The sequence below is a fragment of the Pelmatolapia mariae genome, linkage group LG17, assembly GCF_036321145.2.
Source record: "Pelmatolapia mariae isolate MD_Pm_ZW linkage group LG17, Pm_UMD_F_2, whole genome shotgun sequence".
Lineage (NCBI taxonomy): Eukaryota > Metazoa > Chordata > Actinopteri > Cichliformes > Cichlidae > Pelmatolapia > Pelmatolapia mariae.
In genome coordinates, this window is record NC_086242.1 from 2,061,677 (window position 1) to 2,074,646 (window position 12,970).

Genomic DNA, 12,970 nt, shown 5'->3' on the forward strand with positions numbered 1-12,970 from the left:
TTATATCCACGTATGTAGTAAAGAACGGTGGATTTTCCACCCAAATCTCATCACTTGCACCACCTCCCACACAGATATTCACAAATACACACAAACCGTACCTCTCTCGGACAAACTCGGCGAGTTCCTTGGTTGCCAGCTGGCCATGTTTCATGTTGTGGTAGAGCACATCAAAGCCGGCATTCTTCTCCCCCTGCCGAAAATAACACACAGACACACACGTGTGTTAGCAGTAAGTCGAGAAACAGCAAAGCAACATGGCAAAGGTAACAAAGCGATGTCAGTCGGGGCCTCAGAATCAAGTTCGCTCGAGTTTGAGACATTTTTCTCCTGATAGTCTGCTATAAACACCAGACACACTCAAAGGTTCAAGGTGAAAGTAAAAATGAAACCAGCTTCTCTCCATCTGGATAAAATGATATTATTAAAAGAAGTTAATGAATCTTGTGCGTACGGGCATGACGGGCAAATCGCTCACCTTCTATAAGCCAATCCTGCATGTTACACACGCGTGACCTTCAGTTATAGAAAAGCTATTCGAGCATTCGAGATTCCAAAGGCGGCAAAAATCATTTAACATATGGCCACAAATATTACTCATTTCTTTTGTTCTCCCTCAAAACATCACAGCGATTGGTCATCAGTGCACGAGGGAACTCAACCCATCACAAAAAGACCTTTTGCATTGTTTAATGTTTCCTTTTGATATCCCCGAAACACGAGCGTCTCTCTGATGCACTTTTTAAGCTCTTTTACCGCTCGACGACAGTCTTCATATTGTCATATCACAGCATTTTAGCGTTTGAACAAGCACAACTTAAAGTTAAACGTAACCACAGCATCTGTGTGCAGAAGCTCATCTGACTCACAGTCCATCATAATTCACAGGTTGTTGCCCGTAAAACAACAAAAGTGATCAATCGGGGTGAAAACCTCTCAGTTCGTTATCGTGTGAATCCCGTAGGAGGATCAGTGATTCTTGTGAGTTGCAGGTGGACAGACAGTTGAGTTAATAAAAGAACAATTTATTGACATTAATTATGAATGAATAACTAATGTGCTTTATTGGTAGTGTTCAGATGGATTTCCATAAGCACATGTAGCACACGACACTCACTGTGACCGTCTGTCTGTACGTTTCAGCGGTGAGTTTAAAACCAGCCGTCCCTCACGGCTCCCTGTAGTTACTGCCTCGTCTCTCACTGCTGTTTTCTTTCGTTGTCACTTTGTTCTGATCTGTGACAGTTTTTATTTTTAAATTATTATTATTTATACCCTGCAGCATCGCACAGCATCATTTATACTGAACACACTGTGCCACTGATTTAGTGAATATCATTACATGCAGCCTTCTGAAATCATTTTTGCAAATGAATTCATCAAAATAATTAAATTTTCTTTCAAAGACTGCTTTTCTTTCTTTTGTTATTATGCCCTACGAGTTGGACTGTCACACAACCACAAAAGCTTCGTGCGTGAAGAAACAACATGTTCGTGTAGCACACCTTCAGTACCAGTCCTCTTCAGGTACAACAATTTGTGCTCATAGACAGTTACTCCAAAAGTAGGGACCAGCCTGACCAGCTGAGACACACTCTAAATTAGGGCTGGGCGATATATCGAGTTTTTTTAAAAATATCGATATATTTTCATACGAGATATAAGATGTGACAATATCGTTTATATCGATATAGTCTATGTTACGTTATAATTATACTTGTGGAGCCGCAAGTTTGCCTCTCTTTGGTCCACTTTTGTCTCTACGCAACATTACTGGGCCTCGCCTCTCTCCTTCACTGAACACAACTCCCCCTCCCCCATAGCTTCACCTGCAGGCAACGACAAGATGGACACGGCAAATCTCCGTTAACGAGTTACCGCGGATCGCCCCGTGCGTGGGGCTGGACGGCGTCAACGTGTTAGCAAGCTAACCGCGCTAACGAGCTAACCGCGCTAACGACATGCAGCCCACAGGGGCTGCATGACCTAAAATCCTTTCATTTTCTCAAAAATCGACAGTGCACCTTATGTATGAATTCTGGTTGTGCTTACTGACCGCGAACCGTGATACATGGCGCTCAGCAATCTGTCAAAAAATGCACCGCTTGATGGACTGTCGAAGCATTACGGCTACCGTAGTGGAGCCTCGCGGAGTGATACGTACTGTGCTTCAACGTAATATTACCGTATTGTGTGTGTATAAGGACCATAAATGGCACCTGTTCAGAGACATGGTTACGAAGCGGATTTCAAACTCCAGGCTGTCAGTCACGCAGTAGAAGTTGGGAACAGAGCAGCTGTGAAATCTGTCTGTTATTATGCTCAGCGTCTGTTAGTTTACATTTTGACTGCACAGTTGTGAGCTTTTTGTTATGCACAAAAACAACATTGTTTTCTTTTATTTATGGAGCATTATTATTTAATAAATGCTGTTAATTTATTTTTGAGTAATTTCTTCATGTACATCTACGTTGTATGTTAATAAAAGTGCCTGTGTGACATCTGGGACACAGCTTTGACTAAGAACTCTCTTTTTGTTCTTACCTTATGGCTTTAAAAAAAAAATATCGAGATATATATCGTATATCGCCATCCAGCAAAAAAAATATCGGGTCATATCGCCCAGCTCTACTCTAAATGTTAGACTATCACACAATCAAAGGACCCACACTGATCACCTCTCTCTCTATTATTTGGCATTTGTTGCTCTTAGTTCAAACATGAGCTGTGATAACTGAACAGATCGCTTCGTGCTGATATTCCAGGATCAACTACGCCACGTCTCGGGGCTGCGAGCGGCTGCTGCAATCCTGAACTGAATTTTCTGCTCGTCTGTAGAGCATAAAGCTCAGGACCAACATGACTCAGTGTTGTGTGAAAGAAGCACAAACAAACACAGAACTGGATTGTTAGTGAGATCAGTCGCACACCTTATGGCTCAGCAGATTTAGCACAGTCCCCATCGCCGCTGTAATTACACAAACCTAAACCTCCCTCCGATTACATCTATATAATCTGGACGAGAGCCCGACTGAGGCAGAGGCAGATTGCATCTTCAGCCTCACCACATTTTTCAGTCAGCAGACAGCAGGGTTGTGTGTGCAAGCAGAAACGCAGACAGCTGCTTCGCAGGACCTAAAAATATCGTGCTGGGGAACAGACCACTTCCCAGGTACCAGGGGAATGGCTGGAATGCCAAGGAAGGGTCATCAGTAACCGCACACACACACGCACAAACCAGACGTAAAGAAGCAGGACAAGGAAAAAACAGCTGAGAATGATCTCAGACGAGGTGCTGGCACCATCTGTCAGAAAACACACAACAAAGTCAGCTTCTGAGACGGTCACGTCCCCTGAGCTTTATTTTTATAACAGCCATAAAAGAGACACACGCACACTCATTTTCATATCTTGTGGGGACATCTCACTGACAAAGCTTTCCCTAGCTGCTTACCCTAAACCTAACCATAACCCAACTGTAACCCTGACACTCAAAAATACCTTCAAACTTGTGGGGACCAGGATTTTGGTCCCTATAAGTAAAGTAAACTTCTAATTTTTGATACACACACACACACACACACACACACACACACACACTTAAAGCAGCTATACAGACGTTGCTGAATTTTGACAACATTTATGACTCACTGCTTTTGCAAAAGGATCAAAACAAGATCAGATCTGGGTGAAAAAGTTAATAAATAAAGAAGAAAAAATTAAGCTTGGACTTTCTTTGTGCCTCAGTAAAGCCCGAGTTATGCTTTTTCACAGATAAAACAAGCTTTGTGAAGTCTCTTCGAGTTTCAAAGACTCACAGATCAAACATCAAGATTACAGAAACTCATTTGCAGCCTAATCTACAGAATAATCATCAGAGGAGCCGCAATCAGTTTAATTTTTGATCCTGTGTCTGACATAAGCAAAGATTAGGTTCACCCATAGGTTCGTATGGGTACATCTGTGAGTACAGTCACTAACATGATGTTTTATCTTACTCTTAATTTATCTGTGTAGGTTCTCAGACATCCAGGTCAAGCGACTAGACTTCATAAAGTTTCTTTAAGTTTCACCTCTCAGCCGAGAAGCTTCTCGGTCGCTTTTCTTTCCAGCTCCTTAGAAGCTAACATTAGGGTTAATCTAAGTGCAAACACACAAGACAATTTTAATTTTAAGCCCAAGATTCAACTCTTTAAAACCAGTTTCAGTTTATGGTTTGGATGAACTAACCTGTTTTGCTTTTGCTAATAGTGCAAGATACAATTTTAAAACAAATAAATAAAAAGGATAAGACTTGATTGGTTACATTATCCTGACATAAAGACTCAGTCCTTAAACTTCACACAAAGTGGTTTCGTTGTACTGAGCACACGATGAAACGCCTACATCCTGTTTTCTGTCCTTCGTAACTTCAGATCCGTGTTTTTACCAAACGGCTGAATGTTTTGACTTTCACTGTCCATAAACAGCGAGTTGGACTAATGTTATGCAGGACTCGTTCCTTCCTTGCAGAAACTTTACACTTGCCACAGAAAGGTGAGCTGCCAGTTTACACACACACACACACACACACACACACACACACACACACACACACACACACACACACACACACACACACACACACACACACACACACACACACACACACACACACACACACACACACACACACACACACACACACACACACCAGTACTGGCAGGCTAGTCTCTCAGTTCCATGCAAATAGAGCTTCCCCACAGTCTGTTATGGTGCCTTATAAGGTGAGCACCGTGTTTGATTATGATCACAGTCCTTAAGAACATTTGAATATATGAGAAGCGAGTCTGAGCAAACTGTGCTAGGAGCGATACGAACTTTATTACAACGGCTTATTGCTCAGCACATTGAATTGTCTGTATTTACCTTCTCTAAGGCTCAAATATTTACTCATGTTCCCGTTTAGCCGACAACTCAGCGATCGCAGATTAAGTTGACAAAGACGAGGTAGTTTCTCAGTGACAAGTTTCACGCCACTGAAGGTGACTTTGGAAGCGTGCACTGAACAGACCAGAAGGTTGTTTTTTTTATTTAATTAAACCATTTCTTTCACTTTTTGCATGTACAGTTAGTTCAACACAATGACTTTCAGGAGCAGCTGTGTGACTCTGTGCTGCTCTCTGCACCGGGGCAACGTTTCACCTCAGGTTTGCTTTACAAACCACTCTTAGCAGAGAAAGCAGCGCATTTTCCAAATCTGCTTCATTCTCTGCGACAGCTGGTCTTTTTTTGTCGTCTTGCAGTTTTCACATTAGATGGAAGAGACTCATTGTCGATGTAAGGAAATAAAAGGCTCTCCCACCAGCAGGGCTGTCAGACAGTCTCAGCTTTGTCCATCATCTCTTCAGGGGATGACTGCCTAAAAGCTAGAATATTCAGTGCTTAGATCATGTGTCCTCAGCTGCACAGCAGATCATGTGGGTGAACTGGTTCGTTACTGGTTATATGAAATGCTGATGATTGGGAAAACTGTATGCCATAAGAAAATCTTTAAATATAAACTATGTTTTAGGTCTCCCATGGAAAAAAAACAACCCAAAACCCCCAAAGAAAATAATCCTAATATTAGACACATTCGCATGAATTCAAAGCCTGATAAAGCTTATTCCTTTGTGCTGAAAGCCAAGTTGTACCACCACCAATTCTATTTAAAAACACGTTTGTTGTTATGGGCTCTGTGGTTCTTTTTCAGTCGATCCCACAAACAATTTTCAGCAACGAGTAAAAACCCACTAGAGATCCGAATGTTATCGGCAGCTGAAAATAGATCCCACTGCACAAGTTTAGTGATTAATTTATTCATCTTCACTTCAGTATGAATTCAGAATGAAAGGGGCGAGTGCAGATGCAGCACATCATAGTTTTTGGTGCTTTCCTGCTTTGAAACTGCTCAAAGAAGTCCTGCCATTAATTAATTCTTCAATCTTAAATATGATCAATCTATCTCTAATAATTGGCTATGTACCACAGGCCTTCAAGGTGGCTGTAGTTAAACCCTTACTTAAAAAGCAATCTCTAGACCCAGCTGTCTTAGCTAATTATAGGCCAATCTCCAACCTTCCTTTCATATCAAAAATCCTTGAAAGAGTAGTTGTCAAACAGCTAACAGATCATCTGCAGAGGAATGGCTTATTTGAAGAGTTTCAGTCAGGTTTCAGAGCTCATCACAGCACAGAAACAGCTTTAGTGAAGGTTACAAATGATCTTCTTATGGCCTCTGACAGTGGACTCATCTCTGTGCTTGTCCTGCTAGACCTCAGTGCAGCGTTTGTTACTGTCGACCATAATATCCTATTAGAGCGATTAGAACATGCTGTAGGTATTACAGGTACTGCACTGCAGTGGTTTGTATCATATCTATCTAATAGACTCCAATTTGTTCAAGTAAATGGAGAGTCTTCTTCACATGCTGAGGTTAATTATGGAGTTCCACAGGGTTCAGTGCTAGGACCAATTCTATTTACATTATACATGCTTCCCCTAGGTAGCATCATTAGAAGACATAGCATAAATTTTCACTGCTATGCAGATGATACGCAGCTCTATCTATCCATGAAGCCAGGTAACACACACCAATTAGTTAAACTGCAGGAATGTCTTAAAGACATAAAGACCTGGATGGCCGCTAACTTCCTGCTTCTTAATTCAGATAAAACTGAGGTTATTGTACTCGGCCCTGAAAATCTTAGAAATATGGTATCTAAGCAGATCCTTACTCTGGATGGCATTACCTTGGCCTCCAGTAATGCTGTGAGGAACCTTGGAGTCATTTTTGACCAGGACATGTCCTTCAAGGCACATATTAAACAAATATGTAAGACTGCTTTCTTCCATTTGCGCAACATCTCTAAAATTAGAAATATCCTGTCTCAGAGTGATGCTGAAAAACTAGTTCATGCCTTCATTACTTCCAGGCTGGACTACTGTAACTCATTATTATCAGGATGTCCTAAAAACTCCCTGAAAAGTCTTCAGTTAATCCAAAATGCTGCAGCAAGAGTACTGACAGGGACTAGGAAGAGAGAGCATATTTCTCCTGTTTTGGCTTCCCTTCATTGGCTTCCTGTTAAATCCAGAATTGAATTCAAAATCCTGCTCCTCACATACAAGGTCTTAAATAATCAGGCCCCATCTTATCTTAATGACCTTGTAGTACCATATCACCCTATTAGAGCACTTCGCTCTCGCTCTGCAGGCTTACTTGTTGTTCCTAGAGTATTTAAAAGTAGAATGGGAGGGAGAGCCTTCAGTTTTCAGGCCCCTCTTCTGTGGAACCAGCTTCCAGTTTGGATTCAGGAGACAGACACTATCTCTACTTTCAAGGTTAGGCTTAAAACTTTCCTTTTTGCTAAAGCATATAGTTAGGGCTGGACCAGGTGACCCTGAATCCTCCCTTAGTTATGCTGCAATAGACATAGGCTGCCGGGGATTCCCATGATGCATTGAGTTTTTCCTTTCCAGTCACCTTCTCACTCACTATGTGTTAATAGACCTCTCTGCATCGAATCATATCTGTTATTAATCTCTGTCTCTCTTCCACAGCATGTCTTTCATCCTGTTTTCCTTCTTTCACCCCAACCGGTCGCAGCAGATGGCCGCCCCTCCCTGAGCCTGGTTCTGCCGGAGGTTTCTTCCTGTTAAAAGGGAGTTTTTCCTTCCCACTGTCGCCAAAGTGCTTGCTCATAGGGGGTCATATGATATGATTGTTGGGTTTTTCTCTGTATTTATTATTGTGCTATCTACTGTACAATATAAAGCGCCTTGAGGCGACTTTTGTTGTGATTTGGCGCTATATAAATAAAATTGAATTGAATTGAATTGAATTTATTGGCTATAACTAAACTACTGTATAGAATAAAAACAATAAATATGCAGGTTAGCAATAAGTATTCCTTAAAGCCTTCAGTGCGAGAAAAGCCTTCATGTCTGATATATGCGAACCCCCCTCTCTTCTCACCTCTCGCTGATCTCTTTTTCATCAATTAAGCTGACCGCTTTGGTCATGCATGATGGAGCCATTACCATGACAATGAGGAGCGGGAAAAAGGAGGCGAGGGAGGGTTTCAAATCTGTATGTGTCCAAGTTTCTCATGAAGATACAGACTTAGCGGGCAACTAAGGTCAGTAGGAGAAATGCTCACATTTGTTAACAGGGAGGGTGCTGCAGGGAAGATTCCTCTAAAAGTGGTTTAAAATCAAACGTGTTGATAAGTGTACTGACTATCACTGATTTGGCAGTTTTGGGAGCCAACATATGAGAGAGGCTCACAGGGTTTGCTGTGAACTGCATGCAAGTGGGAAGAAGAGAAGTTCAGTCTTTTCATGGCGCACTCAGAGGCTGCATGAAGGTTTCCCATGAGGACACTTTCTCTGCTCGGGGACGATCGAAATGGCAACAATGTTTAGAGTGAGTTCAGAATTTAGTGCTACATTGTATTTCTCAAACAGGCTGTGAGATGTCACCGAATGGAACGGTTTTCTGTAAACACAACATGTTCATAAGGATATAAACAGAATTTAAGAATAACGTGGCTCACATGACCTAAAAATACTGTTCCCTGTTAAAACAGACATAAAACAAAACCTTTAGTGTGAAGCAGGGCGAGGATTTTAGTCTAGCAAATCCCCAGTTTAACCGCGACTGCGTCTGAAGCAGACGACACTGAAAGAACTGAACTTATAAGCCTGCTGTTTCAGACAGTATATTAGGTCTTTATCTTAGTCATCATTTCAGTGTAATGTCGGTTTCTGTGTGTGTGAGAGAGCATGTATTCATATCTTTGTGGGGACCCAAAATTGGAACGCTACTATACTTGTGGGGACCAACAGCCCTTATATTGTGTGTGTGTGTGTGTGGGTGTGTGTGTGTGCGTGTGCGCGTTTAAACTGCTCTCCCTTGGTTCTAATTAGACACATCTTCAGACTTCCTTCCAGGCATTTATGAAACTAATTACAGACAGTGAACAAACCTGAGCTGAGCTGCACTCTGCACTGCACGGTCGTCTTCACAGCTGCTTCTATAACAAATACAAATGTATTCCTGTGCATCTCAACTGTTTAACCTGTGCTGTTGATTGGCAAATGACAAAAAGGGTAAAAGATTATATGGTGCCCTACACAGATGAGCCAAAGACAGCTTGAGGCATTAGCAAGAAATCCTCTGCTTTCACCTGACTGGATGCCTGCGGTTCTTGGCTGGTGGTTTTAGAAACGTCACATTAATTCAGAAATATTCTGCCTTTTAGAATCGGCAGCGGGTTTTACCTGCGTTAGGACTATTTGTGCTCTCTAACTCGCAGCACACAAAAGGACCAGAGTGAGACACAAAAGGACTCCCAGTAACATGCATTTGTAGATTTCTCTTTTTCCCCCAAGAATTTAAGCATACTGAGGTGAAGCGCTTGGCTCAGGCTTTCTGATATAATGTTCCCTTTTCTGACAATAGAGCTGTGCCTTTAGCTCTGCCTAATATATATGACTGTGCAGTCTATCAGACAGATGGATGGATCCAGTGTCTGAGCATATTCCTGCTCTTTAACACATTGTGTTGTATTGTTTCATCAATAGTAAGATATAAGCAGAAACAAATGATACATAGTAGCATCAGGAACACACCAAACAGTCTAAAGCAGGGAAGTCAAACTTATTTCACAGACAACTGAAACGCACCTTTCTGTTACTGTAAAGAAGTTTAACTCCAGTCTATCCTGAAATATTTTAATATAAGAAATAAAAATGCAATTTCATCAATATATCTCAGTTTTTCTACATAATAAAGACATAAAATAGTAATTAATTAAAATAAATGTTAAAAAAATATTTTCTATTGTAAATTGTGAAAAAAAAGCAACTTTCTGGTATTTAACTATTTAGATTTGACTCGTTTACTTAGGTGTTGTATGAATGGCTGTGGTGGTTTATCAGCAGGAAAATAAAGTTAAATGTCTAAACTTTATAGCCGCCATTCAGAGGGCCAGATTGGAGTCTTTGGCAGGCCAATTCTGGCCCCGGGCCTTATGTTTCACACCCCTGGTCTACAGCATGACGTATGAAGGCCGCGGTGATAATGCACGTCTTAAGTTCTTCATATCCACCCTCGCCCAGCACCCACAGGAAGACCCTTTTTCAATATGTGCTGGTTTAAACTACATTTGTACTTTGCTGAATTATGTACAGAATAAATTTCTTCTGCTGGTTTTAGAGATCCAGTGCATTTATTTGTCTCCAATAAGGCAAAGCCAGCTATTTCCAGTTATCACAGTCATCACAGATCAATTTTATTATGTTGTAGCAGTTTTCACAAGTCACGAGCAAAACATCAGAGCACATAATTTAAATGTGACAGTTCAGCACCACACAATGATGCACTGAACTGTCCTGCACTGACAGGCTGCTGTTAACAGTAGCTGTAAATCTTTACAACCTTGCGTCAGACACTCTATCACGGAGCCAGTTGACTGGCCGGTCTGTCAGAGCTGCTGCGACTTTCGCTGACTCACAGAAACTTTCTGCTGACCGAGCAGGTTGAGCGGCGTGAACGCTCCCACAGCAGAGAGGTGTCAATAACGTCAGCAGCAGGTAGCTGCACCACTATCAGCAGAGGCTCATCATCGCAGACGCAGTCAAATGTGTCGAGTAGGACGGTTTGAACAAATTCACGTCTTTTTATTTTGCCTGCTGATTTTCTTATGTCATGTACACATAGATATATGTACTATTTATTTAATTGTTAACCAACCCAAACTATGCAATCAGTTCACGAGGAACACAAATATTTGGAGATTACTGCCGTACACATTGTATGCCATAAAACAGATTTAACGAGTCTCATATTGATCGGTCTTGGCTCTTATTCTAACTTGGCACAGAGCATTTTTGAGATGAACAACTGAGCAAGGACGAAAGGAGGTGGCAGGGAGAAGAGGAGAAGGTATGAAATGAGAGAAGAGGCAGAAGCAGAGGGAAAACCCTGAAAGCAGGAAGATTTTCTCAGTGTGTTCACAGATCTTCACCCCACAAGAAACCCACATGACTCAAAGTGATGGCAGGGCAGCAACACTGGCATCATCAAACTGAGAAGCAGGCAATAATACAAGCCCAGTGGGTGCAGTGTTTCCGTGCAAACAGACATATCTGCAGGCAAAGGAGGAGGCATTTTTAAGAGAAGACAGAAGACAATGCTGTCCTTTATACTGTACAGAGCTGCACCGTCGCCGAGCTTTAAAGGTTTCTTTGATGCAGTTCTTCTAAATTCCCCTGGTAAGCACGCACACTGGCCTTCTGAGATCTATACAGCACTGCAGCGAATATTATTAATGAACCTAATACAGGTCACCTTAGTAATGAATTCAGATTATGTGGATTATGTGAAAGCAATGCTTAAACTGAAACAGGCTGTTCTACAGCTGATCAAAAGTTTAGGAACACTTGCCTTTAAAAGGCCAAATCTGTGCGAAAATGTGGATTCATTGTCATTTTCTGTCAGGTAGTCACATTGTCATGACGTTCTGATGGCAAAGGCAAAAAAACCTTTTTGAACATGGTCGTGTTGTTGAACAGGGTCTCTCGCAGCGTGCCACCGCTGCTGAGGTGCACCATGAGATGAACAACGGAGCTTCAGGAGGTGCAGGGGCGTCAAACGGGCGCTGGCTGTGTCCAGAAGTTGCAGAGAGCATCCCTCGTGACTGAGGGCCCTCGTCTGTGTGGTAACGACTGGGTTTTTTAACAGGACAACGCTACAGTACACAAGGGACTTCTTCCAGGAGAATAACATCACTCTTTTGGACCATCCTGCATGTTCCCCTGATATAAATCCAACAGAGAAAAATGGACGACAGTTCCAGACAGTAGATCGCTTCGTGCGGCCGTCTTGGAGAAATGCTCCCTCTCACCTCATGGAAACACTTGCATCAAGCATGCCGCAACAAATTTTTGAAGTGATCAACAATAACGGTGGAGCGACTCATTACTGAGTTCATGTTTGGTTTACGTTTATTTATTTATTTATTTTTTAGGTGTGGTCCTAAACTGTTGATCAGCTGTAAAACAGCCTGTTTCAGTTTAAGCGTTGTTGTCAACAAATCGCATGCTCAAAGAAATGTTTGGTCTCTCTCCCGTTTCTTCTTGTTGAAGCTCCACTTGGAACCTTGTTAACATCCAACCATAAGATTTTTTGCCATTTTTCAAGTGGTCTTAAACTTTTTATTGGGACTGTAAAATGATGCTAAATGGTGCAACTTTGTAGGTGATGGCATGAGTTTACATCAAATCAAATGTAATATTTAGTTTATAAACTGGGAACAGACTAGATTGAGTTTGTGCTGTGTCAGGACTGTGAGGCGTAGAGGCAAAAAATATATGTAATCAACCTAAGGTCACTGCGATTTGAACTTGTTTGAGACCAATTTGAAACCTCTACGTCGATTCATCCTTAAGATATCAAACTCACAAACTTGCCTGTCAGGGTGACGACAATAGCCCATATTTTACATCATCATTTAAAAAAACAAACAAAAAAACCCCCCAAACTGTAAAGCTTACTCAGTTAATCCATATTAGAAAATATACTTCGTTAAATATTAAATTATTTGAATTACATCAAAAGAAAAGAACAACAACAAACCATATGAAATTCTTAATTGGGAAGATTTAATGGCGACGTATTCTGCCACAATTTAAGCTCCATATTTTGTTTTATTTTTGGACTCCAGTAAAGTAGCTCTGCAGTTCCAAGTAATCCTTATTTATCTTCCTTATACTGGGCCTTTGTGGAGCCACTCAGTTCATCCACTGAAATAACCTATTTTAGCTTCTCTACCTTCGAGGCAAAGGGAGAACCAAGAGAATAAAAACTGTCTCAATCCTTTGACACACTCGCAAAGTGATGACATCTGAGAACCAGCAAACGAAATCAAAGCATACTGAAGAA

General features: G+C 41.5%; 1 protein-coding gene across 3 annotated transcripts in view; it reads right to left on the reverse strand.

The window, feature by feature from the left end:
- The window catches only part of fcho1 (FCH and mu domain containing endocytic adaptor 1), a 69,559-nt gene that overhangs the window by 34,639 nt on the left and 21,950 nt on the right, over positions 1-12,970 (reverse strand). For all 3 annotated transcript variants that reach the window (XM_063501018.1, XM_063501016.1, XM_063501017.1), the window contains exon 3: positions 102-193. In XM_063501018.1, the coding sequence (XP_063357088.1) occupies positions 102-193 (92 nt within the window). The remainder of the gene's footprint in view (positions 1-101; positions 194-12,970) is intronic.